The sequence below is a fragment of the Lissotriton vulgaris genome, chromosome 5 (genome assembly GCF_964263255.1).
Source record: "Lissotriton vulgaris chromosome 5, aLisVul1.2, whole genome shotgun sequence".
In the NCBI taxonomy this organism is placed as follows: Eukaryota; Metazoa; Chordata; class Amphibia; order Caudata; family Salamandridae; genus Lissotriton; species Lissotriton vulgaris.
The window spans coordinates 1,693,980,416-1,693,993,023 of record NC_141693.1 but is presented as its reverse complement, the minus strand read 5'-3'; the positions used below and the strand labels follow the sequence as shown (position 1 = coordinate 1,693,993,023).

The window sequence follows — 12,608 nt, the reverse complement described above, 5'->3', positions numbered from 1 at the left end:
GTGAAGTTTAGATCTTCATTGACTAGTGTAATGCAATAACAAATACAGTACCATGAGCAACCCAAGATCAGTGTTTTGTGTGTACCATATCATATTCTTGTTGCCTTGCTCTGTTGACCATGGTGTAAACATTTGTGGTCCAGTTTGCCGTCTGGCATCCCATCCCTTCTATGGACAGTGTGGAGAGTTGCAAAGTCTTGGGAGTCATCACGGTCAGTACATCAGGAGTAACAGGACATCACATTACTTTCATCAAGAGTACTTTAAATCGCAGGTTTGTAAATATTCTCTCTCTCTCGATCTAGTGCTATATATAAATATAGAATTTATTTACATATATTTAAGCATTTTAATGTAATTACTTTATAGTGTTAGAATAATTCTTTTAAAGATGGATTATTGAAAGTATTTTAAAATAAGATTAATTGAAAGAACAAACTATAATATATATTTTAAATTAATCTTTAAGTAATATTGCAAATTGTGTGTAGATATACAATTTAATATAAAAAGATATGCTTTAAACTAATCTTATTTTTATATATTTGCTGTTGTTGTAACACTACTTATAAAGTGATTACATTAAATTGAATATTAAATAGATGAATTGAATGTAATCATTTTTATACAGATTGATTTCCATTTATGTACGTTAATGTACACCTCTCTGAACCTTAAAATTTTTTTCAAAATAAATTACTTATTTGACTTACATTTTACAATTTAAAATCAAAGTATTTTCCATTAATAATTATTTAAATTCAGTGACATTCTTTGAATTAGCTTTTACAATTTTAAGTGACTTAAGCTTCATTTGTGTGTGCGTGTAGTTAAAATTAAGTCATTTAAAACAGTATAATTGAACTTGCTTGACAAGTAAAGTCCTGTGATGTAAAATGCTAAAAGCTAACCTGCAATGTAAGGATAGCGTTGTAATAACTCCCATTGTAACTTTCACGATGTAACCGTAGCACACCCCTTTAGGCACAATAACCGGGCTGCAATTCTGCAGTCTACCTGGATTTCTAGAGTCTTTTTTTCTCCCTCATGCGACTGATCTGAGGGTCAGACGTAGACCTTATTCACTCTTGAGGTTATTGAAGCCATTGAGAATTGCGCAGGTAAAAAGGCTCCGGGCCCAGACGGGGTTCCCTCGGATTTGTTTAAGGCTAACCCATTATTCTGGGCAGACATTTTAGTCAAAGTTTTTAATACTTCATCTGTTGTGGGATTCCCGAAATCTTGGTCCAGTGCTACCATAATCCCCGTGTTCAAAAAAGGCCAGAGGGGAGATCCAAGATGCTACAGACCCATTTCATTATTGGACTCCTCTGTCGAGATCCTAGGAAAAGTTGTATTAGCCAGAATAACTTCCTGGGCTACTAGGGATAATATCTTGACGGATGTACAATACGGCTTCAGAGCGGGGAGGAGCACAGAAGACCAATGTCTTAACCTTCACCTGATAATAGCAAAGTACACGAGGGCTAAAAGGGGATCCATATTCCTAGGCTTTATGGATCTATCCACAGCTTTTGATGTAGTAAATAGGTCAAAGCTGTGGACTATGCTATTGAATATGGGCCTTGACATCTCTCTGGTACACTTCCTGGCGGAGTTGCATAAAGATCTAAATGCCTCCATTAGGATGACTACCGACGGGAAGTGTACAGCAAGCTTTAGGTCCCGACGAGGGGTATGACAGGGCTGTATTTTGGCCCCCATGCTGTTTACATTGTACGTGAATTCATTGGAGACCAATCTAACAGCAGCAACTCAGGACATCCCGTGCATGGGGGGGAGGCCAATTCCGGTGCTCCTCTATGCCGATGATGCGGTCCTGATAGCCAGGACCCCGATTGCCCTACAAAAACTCCTTGATTCTTTTGGATCTTTTATGTCCAATTTGGATCTGGTTATTAATAGTGCCAAATCGCACACAATGTCAGTGGGTTGTCCAAAAAGTAAAGAAAAAACATTTTTTTGTGGCAGTGAAGTTATCTCCGGAGTAAAGGCTTTTACTTATCTAGGGGTAGTGTTCGACCAAAGGGGAACATGGGTACCGCAGCTAACCACCAAAGCAAATGCAGTTAGCTCTGCATCTGCAGTATTGGGGTTCGCAAGAAGGTTAGGGGGAAACCTATAGAGGCTATTCTGGCCATTTATAAAGCCAAATCAGTGGCAATAGCACGTTACGGGGCAGCTATCTGGGGATATTCTAAAATTGACCGCATCCAAGTGGAAGAAAATAAATTCCTAAAATCATTGCTTGGTTTGCCCCAGCAAACAGCATCTTATCCCGTACATCTTGAACTAGGGGTGGGTTTTATTACTGACCTGTTAAAAGTAGCACCCATTGTGCTATGGATAAAACTTTGGCTAAATCAGCACCTTACTCTGAATCATAAAATTATCAAAGACTGTATGAAACTAGATCATGTGAGGGACATTCAGTGGTTGTCTTACGTTGAGAATGTGGCTAAAAAGCTAGGACGCCCTGAGATTTTCGGAAGCCCAGAATCCTTATGTAAAGAAGATCTAGTATTGGTGAAAATTAATTTCATCAAGCTCTGTGATGCGGAACGAGAGGCTGAGGAATTATGTAAACTTTCAGTGAGGAGTCATATAATGATAACCACTACTCCAGAAATGGCGCCTTATTTGTCAGTGGTAACAAACTTCTTTCATAGATGGCTACTGTCAAAATTCCGCTTCAACCAAATTCATACGGTCTTATGGGACATGAAAAATTAGTGCAAGTTGAAGGATTCTACTCCGTGTAAATGCGATGATAAGTCCGTCCAGGACACTGCGCATTTCTTATTCTTTTGCCCATGGTATAGTGAACCTAGGAAGCGCTATGTTAAACCTTTGCTGAAAGATGAGTTTTACTCAATATAAACCTGCACTGTTTTACTAATGTTGGAAACCCCTTTCATTATGTATTGTATAGCTAGTTTTTTAACAGTTGCCGTAAGAATCAGGAGAAAAAGATTGGATTTTTAATACTGTAAAAACATCCTTTTTAATCTGTACTTTGTATATGAATTAATGTTGGTGATCTTCAGTGAGGAATGGGAATACTGCTGTAGTTGTCTTCTTAGGAGGAGGAAAAAGGAGAGAAAATCGGTTTTTTAAACTTTTTTCATGAATGTAATTGTATTAATTTGATTTTATTCTGTTTTTAATTATGTACCTAACATTGCTCTAGTATACTTTTATGATTTTAATTAATCGAATAAAGTGGTTTTGACTGACTGACTGACACTCTTCTAATCAGCATGACCGCTTCCAGTCTTTTCACTTCACTAAGCGGTTTGTTGTCATAGTGCCCTTTGTCCTTCACATATCCAGTCTGTGACTATACTGTGCACTTTGTCAATCCTTTGGCCAACGTGGAGCCTTGGAGTGTCGTCTCACTTCTCTGCCAAGTCTAATCCTACAGCGCTTTCTTTCCTTCAATGGCCAGTCTCAGGATGATTTTCTCAAGCAACCTGTGATCAGAAGTAGCAGCCCTATGGTGGGTGCTGGCATTGTTGGATCTGCGCTCTCTTTAGGTTTCTCAGACAGCAGAAGACGTTTTCTTTTCTCTCTGCTGATGGGCATTGGGAAGCTGGTTGTTCTGGTTATTCACGTGTGGTCCCTGGGAAAGGCAAATCCCACATTTAATGAGCAGTACTGGAAGACCAAGGAGCTCGTATCACAGCAGCCCACTTGACTCTCAACATGCCCCCTGGAACCTCTTCCCGGCCACTGCTACAGCAGCTTCACTGGCTTCCCATCAGTTAGAGAATCAAGTTTAAAATGTGCAATCTAGTCCACAAGACATTACAAGCCAGCGGCCCCAGCTACCTCGCCGGAAAAAATGTAAATACTATCTGCCTGGCAGATATCTTCGCTAGTGAGATAAAGCTCTGCTAGCTCTCCCTCGTTACAGAAAACTTCAGGCTGCGGGCAAAGCTTTTGCATATCTGGCCCTGTGTACTGGAACTTATTGCCCATTCAACTACGAAAGTGCACTAATCTCCTCCACTTCAGGAAACTCCTAAAAACAAAATTGTTCAGTAACTGACCAACCTGGATTTGCATTACTGCTCCTTTAGCGTGGAGATACCCCTTCGGGGGTACACTTTTACAATTTCAATAAATAAATAAATCCTCGATGTGGCTTTTGAAGAGAAGCCATGAGCGTTGCTGTTGATTTTCACCGCTAACATGGCATTCTGTTTTGATGATTGCTTTGGGGACACTGTCACATAGTGACCTCTTGTCTGATGAAGAAGTAGAGGGTCAGACACTAGAGCAGTAGACAATTGTAGTTTTGCACTGAAGAGCAATGGAATCATTAATGATAAATTGCTGAGAGTTATAATTCGCAAACTGAGAAAAACTACATTTTGAGTGAAGCCCTTTCATGTTTATTCTTCTTTTCGTGACTAGTATGTAGAGTTTGAAATGGACATTGTGGTGGTAAAGAACATGTAAAATGTAAGGGACATGAACATACAAGGCTGGAGTAAAATTAATCTCCAAGCCTTCAAAAGAAATCGGTAGAGCTTTCTGCGGAGATGAGTCAATCCTGTGCAGACCCTGGCCTAAACTATTTAAATCCACCTCTTGACTCCTAGGTTTTCTGGTTTCAATCTGACAAGTTTAGCTGGACAACTGAATAGAAACCTCCAGTTCTAACATCATATATTCGAGCACGAGAGACTGTTCAACAATAATCATATTTTATGAGCATGACACCATACAGTCCAGAAGTAAATATTTGTTATATTAGACAATCATAAGGACTCTGAGTCGCAAAACATTTTAGATGTTTGTATGGTGCTTAAGCAAGTAAAAAATGGGTAAGACATGCATGCACAATTTTGATGTATTATATAGCCCCAGATATATATATATAAGCTATGCATGCAGAGTACTTGTGCAAAAATGTTCAGTTTTCACATTCATAGCTGTCCAAAGGTGGGTGTTCCCAGAAGAGTGTCAGGAGGAAATGAGATATTCACCCACACAAACAGCCTTAAACTTCTGGTTAGTCACAATCATGTGTTATGTATTTCTGAAATGTATCTGCTCTTCTGATTACTGTTATTGTAGATTATTTAGCGGTGTCATCTTGGTTTGTCAGCCTCTGTTGCTCCATTTATAATTTTCTTTAATTCCTGTTCTTCAGGGTGCTCAGAAGAAGATATTGGATGTCGCAAACATGCTGGGACTCTCAAACACCGTTATGCGTCTCATCGAGAAGCGTGCCTTCCAGGACAAGGCCATTATGATCGCAGGAATGGTGGTCACCTGTGTCATTATGTTTCTTGTCGTCAAGTACCTGACCTGAGCCTATGGCACTGACTGTGGCAAGAAAAATAGTGTCTCATCCGTAAACTATAACTGCATTGGAATCTAATCTGTGAATCGGTCCCAGGCTGTAGAAACGTGCCACAATCTATATGTGATTTAGAGGAAAAACTTCAAAATGACTGAGTACAGGAGCTACCTTTTCATATCGAAATGGGGGCACTGAAAACCAGTGGCCCGTTTTGCAGATATCCACTTGGGTCTGAATGGCCATCTTACTGCTGCCCAAAGTTCCTGGTTGAGAATGGTTTGGCAAAACTCACGCCGTGCATCAGGAGAATCGCATTTCTGAAATAGTCATCTTAACCACACTTGTAAAGTGTTAATGCCTTTTCTGCGCCATCTGGACAGGATACTGAAATACTTATTGTTGACTTGTGAAGAACCCAAGGTTGCTTTTCTTCATTAGAACTTCTCGACCTGATTGACATTTTAAAAAGATGTTCTGTTTCAGTGTCATTTAAGTGTGAGGTATAAATGCATTTGCATTTTTAAATCACCCTAGAAATTCTTTAAATGATACTAGAAGAACAAAACTCCCGGTTTTACAGTGTGATTGTTTTCAGAGTGATGACGCCTCACAAGGACATACAATCACAACTAAGTATCCCTTCTAGAACCAGGATGGTTCCTTCTAGAGAAAAAGATAATAACGGGGTTTGGGGGTTTCCTTTTAGATGACACTGTACTAGGAGTTCCTATGCCAGTCTTGCGCTGACCCACAGTTGTGGGTGGGAAGGGAAAGAGACCCTTTTCTTATTATAGCCCTCACTCACGCTAATGCTTTATTATCAGGCTCACCCCAACTCCTAAAGGTTGGGGTGGGCTCAACCATATTTCAGTGAGCACTTATGAAGTTATTGTGATAGGGGGTCGTAACGTTTCAAGATAGAATTCCTCATCCAATCCAAAAGGATCTCATATTAGCGGAGAGGGAGGGAAGGTTAAAAACTGTAGTAGGGCTAGAGGATGTAATGGTCCTATGACCCTAAACTAGACGCCAACATGTTTCAGCCATTTCTATTGGCCTAAAGATGGTCCTGGGCTTTCGTCAGGGTGGGATGCGTAGAAGTCACTACCCCCCAAAGACGTGAGTGCAAAAGTGGGCGTGCAATTTACATGCGTCACACTGCAGGATTATTTGGAACAAGTATGATACTTGCTGCTGTTTTCTAAAGGGAATTACCCCACATTAACAGGACATCCGCTCCCAACGGGGGCATGAGGGGGAGGCCTTGTTGTCACACATTCGTCAAAGGTACATCCCCTTTTGAGACCTAGTGCGTGCTCTCTGCCCCCCTGCTTGTCCCGAGCATCACAAGGACACTCCAATCATTGAAAAGCTGCTCCTTTCTTATTTTTTACTTGTAAGTGATGTACAGTACACCTAAAGGTCCCCTAAGTTCATAAGGGGGGCACTGTGGTAGTCATTTCAGAAAAACGTAATGGCCTTAAATTTACAGCAATCTATTGCCATGTCATCCTCATTTTTAATTGAGTAAATTAGAAAATAAATCAAAGCAATGTATCCTTAAAAATTGTTTGTGTATGAACTTTCCTGCAAAACAGAATACTCCTATCAGAACAGTGTATACCATATTGGGCACTCAGGCACTTGGAAGCCAGACCAAACATGTCTCTGTAGATGATCAAAAGAAAAGGGCCTGAAAATAGTAGAGTGCCACCTGGAAGGTAAGGCAATGTATAATGTATCCAAGCGAATCCAGAGCCGGGTTCTAAGGAAGAAGATGAGCGCCCACCCTAGCAAGTAATTTTAATAATTGGGAATATGGGTAGATGTTCAGGAAATCGCAGGAGGTATTCCGTAAACACATTCTCAAATCGTCCTCTCAGGCAGGTTGGGGAGGGGCTTCAGGCCTTAAAATACAATTTTCCTCACCAGTGCAATGTTTAGATCGCCAAAAGTAGAGGAATAACATGCAGTTTAACAAAGTATTTGTAGCTGCATATTTAATTTTCAGTAGTCCTCAAATTTAGAGTTACTTGGGTCTAGGGTGGCAGAATGTGTGGGGATAACCCGATATCTAAAAAGGTGCATGAAAGTGCTCATGTGGAACAACAGCGAACTAGCACTCCTTTAATCCACACAATAAATAAGTGCTGTATATGCAGTATTAGCCTGGATTCTTTACTGTGTCACGAGGCACCGATGGCTCTGCAAGTCACCTACTGAAGTACCGCAAGGAGCCTGTAGGCTGCTGCTTGAGCTCAGTGTCTTCGGTCTAATTAAACAAGCTCATGTTTATGTGTATTATTGAAGTTGAGTTAAAGCTGGATATAGATTTGAAAGAAAATCTGTGAAGATGCTGAGACCAGATGAACTCTGCATGCTGAGACGACGACGATTGGACGACAGGTTATGCAGCAGTGCCACTGAAAGTGATCAAACTGAGGCAGATCTTGTCTTTTATTCCACGTTGGATAGCAAACATCAAATAGCTGATGGTGGTAAAGGCTTTTGAGAGATCCAATAGCATTGGGATCTTGACACAGCATATCACATTTTTTATGGATATTATGAACTATGACCATAAATACTAATTCAATCCCGAAACAGTATCCTGGATGCCCAGTGTTGTATTGGCTTGATTGAAAGGCTGTAGGTTCCCCAGCACTATTTTGCCTTTAATGGAATTTTTGAAATAAGGAAGAACGTTTTGAGGAAAGGGATCAGTGCTGCATTTTTCGGTACCATGACCACCTTCAGGGGTTTATTAACTCCTTCGCGAAACGTAGGCAGCAATATGTGGATGAATTACGATTTGCATACCAAAGGAGCATTCCCAGTGGTAAGCCTGGATATTTACTTGTATAACTGCAGCTAATAAACCTGGGGACATTTGCTTGAAATGACGGATGGTAACTTCAGAAGACGAGACCAATGACTGTGGAAGATGACCACCACTTTGGTGGAAAATGCATTCTTTTTCCTATTTTCTGCTAAGAGTTGGGAAATAGGTTGAATTGTTCAGAAAAGAAAGAACTAAGACTAGCAAAAAACTGCTGAAAACATTGTTTTTACCTGTGAATTGCAAAATAAATCAATAAGCTTAAATGGTTATTTCTAAGAAACAGAAGCCTCAATTATTTTTTGAGGATAATGTTTCATTTTGGTTGTTAATATTGCTTGTTTATATTGTTTATGCAGTCAAATATATTACGTCTTTAAGTCTGAGGTGTTGTCCCTACTTCATTTTATTTCTGGTCTTTTTAGTTTAAGCCCAAAGATTAGATGTTGTTATTCCTACAATCCACCTGGCGAAGTGAAAAATGTGATCTAGAGGTTTGTGATCCACATGAACCACAAAGTGTTCATATCACAAAGTGTGCTATCATGAAGCAGCATGCTACCAGCCGTAAAATAGCTTCCAAATCGTTAGCAATTACATCCAGTATCAATATCATTTCCAAATGGCTTTTAGAACTTCCCAGGGAAAGAGCTGAACAACTTTTTTTTCTTCCGTTAAACCCCCTCCCCCCTTCACCCCCAAATGTCGTGTTCTACTTCTTGTTGAACTGAATTCCTGTCCCTTCTTCCTTTTGTTTACTTCAGGGGCACCACATTCTTTGCAAATAGTCTAAACATTTTTGGCATAGAAAGTGCCCATCTGTTATTTGTCTACCTACAGTTAGTCTCTCCTTACAACATGCTTAGGCCTCACACCATACTTAGACAGGAGCCATCTTCAGATATTCCTTGTTATAATGTGCCATCTTGAAAAATAATAACCACATATAAGCTATGTTGATTATTTCTCCATTCAGTTTGAACCCCATGTAGTGTGAGGCCTGATGTGGCTCTTGTGGGATGCAGTCTTACATGATGTGGCTCTTATGAGATGCAGTTTTTCATCAGCTATGTCTTATGCTGTGGTGTACAGCAACCAGTTACACTGGGCTGATGCCGGCCTTGAGGCAGGGCTAGTGCAACCAATAGGAATGAGCATTATACAGCCAGTCATAATATGTTCAGAGGAGTTCACCTAATAGGAGCAAATGAGAACCCAACCATAAAATATATGACTTAGAAGCCGTCAGAGATGAGGCAACAGCAACCCATATGAATGAGCATTATACAAACAACCATTGTATATGGTCTATTGAGTCTACCCAGGGACAGAAGAGGGAAGCAGGCGTCATTTTGTAACTTGCCTTTGTATATACTTTCAGGAGGCGCACCTAAGCGTATAGAACCAATGCGAAATTTCAGCATACCACCCCCATGGTATATGTTCTGAGTATTCTGTCCAGGATCTGTAAGGAACAACCCATGAAAAGGATCATTTTTAGGCTAGCCACAGGATATACGTGAGACTGAGGAGCAACTCAAATAAATCAGCAGACCACACAAATACATGGGACTCTGGTCTCCATGCAGTGGTGATGCTGCAAGTCAAAAATGACGCAGTCCTGAGGAATCTGGTGCCATAGCAGACGAATTTCCAAAGTTTTAAGGTTTTTTTTTCTCTCTTACTCCATAACATTGGTTAGTTGCAGGTCTTATCAGACCATTAAACCTATGTTCATGAAAGCTGCTTGCAAAGGTTTTACCTGGAAAGCTGAAAGAAATTCTAATAGAGATGCAATTACCACTCAATTGAATGTAGCGCAGCAGTCTACGTCATACATTGTCAAAAAGAATTGCCATCTATCAACTTTTATGTAGTCGAGGTATAGGAGGCAACAAATATTATGTATAATAAAGTTAAAGTAGCACCGTAGGAGGGGGGCGTGGCTAGCAGCCGATCATGGCGGCAGCATAAGGGACGAGCTCCGCGGCTGAAGCGGCCTCTTCGTCGATCCGACACAAAATCCGTTACAACTTCAAGCCCCAAAGGCAGGCACCGGATCCCAGGACCGGGCGGAGTGAGCAGCGACAAGCAGCAAGAAAATCCGACGTCCGTAGCCAAAGATACGTCGAAGCCCCCGACCGGCCTGCCAACACCTCCAGAGCCGGGACCTTCCTTGGCTTTTCACCCCGCCGGAAGTGCATCCTGACCAGAGAACTTGGACCGGAAGTGCCCGCGCGGCGGTGGCCTCAACAATTCGACCACACCTCAGGAGGTTGGAGACGGCGGCTCAGGCAAATCAAGGGAGCAGTGCCCAAGGGAGGGACCGCTGGAATCCTGACAGCATCGGAGGTCATCTCCTAAAGTGCCGGGAGCCTGGGCATCGACAACGGAGTGAGTACCCGCCATCTTGTGACCTGATCGTCGCTACGCACTTGGCGACCTACGGAGCACCTCCCGCCCCGAAGAAGCTCGCCCGACCTGTTTGCTGCTGTATCGGACTGGTCTGGGGGCCTGCACTGATCCCTACATCCTGGCGCGTGGGGGCACGAGGAGCACAACCTTCGGCGGCATGGCGGGGAAAGGCCCTAAGGGCGGCGTCACACAGACTCGCATAGATCGCTTCACCTCCGACAAGCCCACCGGATCCCCGGCAGGGAAGGAACAGACCGGTAAAACAGCCGACTCCCCTGGGGGAAAAAAGGCCACGCTGGACGATGTCATGGTAGCATTGGCACAACTGCAAACAACTGTTGGCGGAATCTCCACGGACGTCACCCTACTTAGAGCAGACCTCCACAAAATGTCGGAGAAGGTCAAGAGTATGGAGGTGATCACAAAATCACTGGTGGAAGACGTCGCGGAACTCCAGCGAGAAATGGGGAAGATGGCGCAGGACAATAGAATGCTCAGGGAGAAGCTGGATGAGCAGGAAGGGCGTTCCAGGCGCAACAATATCCGCATTATAGGGGTACCGGAATCGGAAGGCGTGAAGGCGATGGATCTCTTTGTAGAGAACCTGATCACCAACGAACTAAAGCCAAAGGGACTGTCCAACTTCTTTTCGGTGGAGAGGGCCCATCGAGTCCCGGGTGGCCAACCGAAGCCAGGGGCTAACCCGCGACCCATAGTGGCACGTCTGTTTAACTTCCGTGACCGGGACACAATCCTACAGGCAGCCAGGTCCTCCCCTCCCCTCAAGATCCAGAACGCCACCATTGCCATCTTCCCCGACTACACCGCGGAAGTCGCCCGTCGGCGACGCACGTTTTTCGACGTGAAAAAGGAACTGAGGTCCAGGGAATTGCCGTATTCCATGTTATTCCCCGCAAGACTACGGGTGGTAGCGGAGAACAAAACCTGGTTCTTCGACTGCCCCGAAAACGTGCAAGAATGGCTCGAGGGATGGAGACCGGGTCAGAACCACAGACGGACGAATCGCTCCAGAAAGGATCGGGCCGACGGCCATCGCAGAGACTCGCAGGCCTCCGGCGGGAGGCCGGACAACAGTGACTCTTTGGGAGCTGAGGGCGGCGTGGACGAGACTGAGGAACAATGAAAGCTTGGGGACAATTCATTCATACTTCAGTATTGAGACTATTAAGCTGTGAAGCGCTTCCAGCCATTGGACACTGGGTGAAGGGCCTCCGGGGGTGTGAATGAGAGACTGCCGGCTGCGGAGAGTCCCTCACCCCAACGCGCAAGTACACTGGTTTGGGGATGGGATATGCACTCTGCTAAGTTGGGGGGGCGGGCAGTTTTGAGTCCGTGTAGCAGGGGGGCAGGGAGGGGGGAAGAGTTGGAAAAGTTTTTTCTATGGGACTGTTTGGTCCTACAAGTTTATGTTCTATGCACACTTAAGTATCTAGGCATGTTCTATGTAACCAAGAACTACTGGCACACTCGGGGCGCAGGGAGGTCTGATTGGGAGTCTAGCAATGGCTGCAACAGATAGCCCAACCACGAAGAACTCACTGATTGTCATGTCCTGGAACGTGAGGGGCCTGGGGGATAAGATCAAGCGAGGGCTAGTGCTACAGGGGATAAGGAGACGGGGCCCGGCTCTCATTCTCCTGCAGGAGACACACTTGTCGGGAGCGGCCACGAAGGCCCTGGATAGGAGAGGCTATCATATGGTAGTGCATGCGGAGTTCACCTCGGGGTCCCGTGGTACTGGCATCCTGCAGAAAAAATCTTCCAAGTTCATCGTCAAGTCTACAGCAACGGATGACCATGGCAGATTCGCGGCAGTGCATGGCCAGTGGGAGGGGAAGCTCTTTAATATAGTCTCTGTCTATATCCCACCAGCTCTACACTCTGAGGCCTTGCCGGATCTGGGCAAATTCCTGCTAACACTCCCTGATGGGGAACTACTACTAGGTGGGGATTTCAACATGGCACTCACAAACTCAGAAGACCGCTTTCCCCCACGTG

The 12,608-nt window shown here is 43.6% G+C and overlaps 1 protein-coding gene across 2 annotated transcripts in view; it reads left to right on the top strand.

The window, feature by feature from the left end:
• Nucleotides 1-8,560, top strand: part of GOSR2 (golgi SNAP receptor complex member 2) — an 80,385-nt gene extending 71,825 nt beyond the window's left edge. For both annotated transcript variants that reach the window (XM_086923835.1, XM_086923836.1), the window contains one exon: nucleotides 5,183-8,560. In XM_086923835.1, coding sequence (XP_086779961.1) covers nucleotides 5,183-5,344 — 162 coding nt within the window. In that variant the 3' untranslated portion in view covers nucleotides 5,345-8,560. The remainder of the gene's footprint in view (nucleotides 1-5,182) is intronic.
• Nucleotides 8,561-12,608: the final 4,048 nt, after the last annotated feature.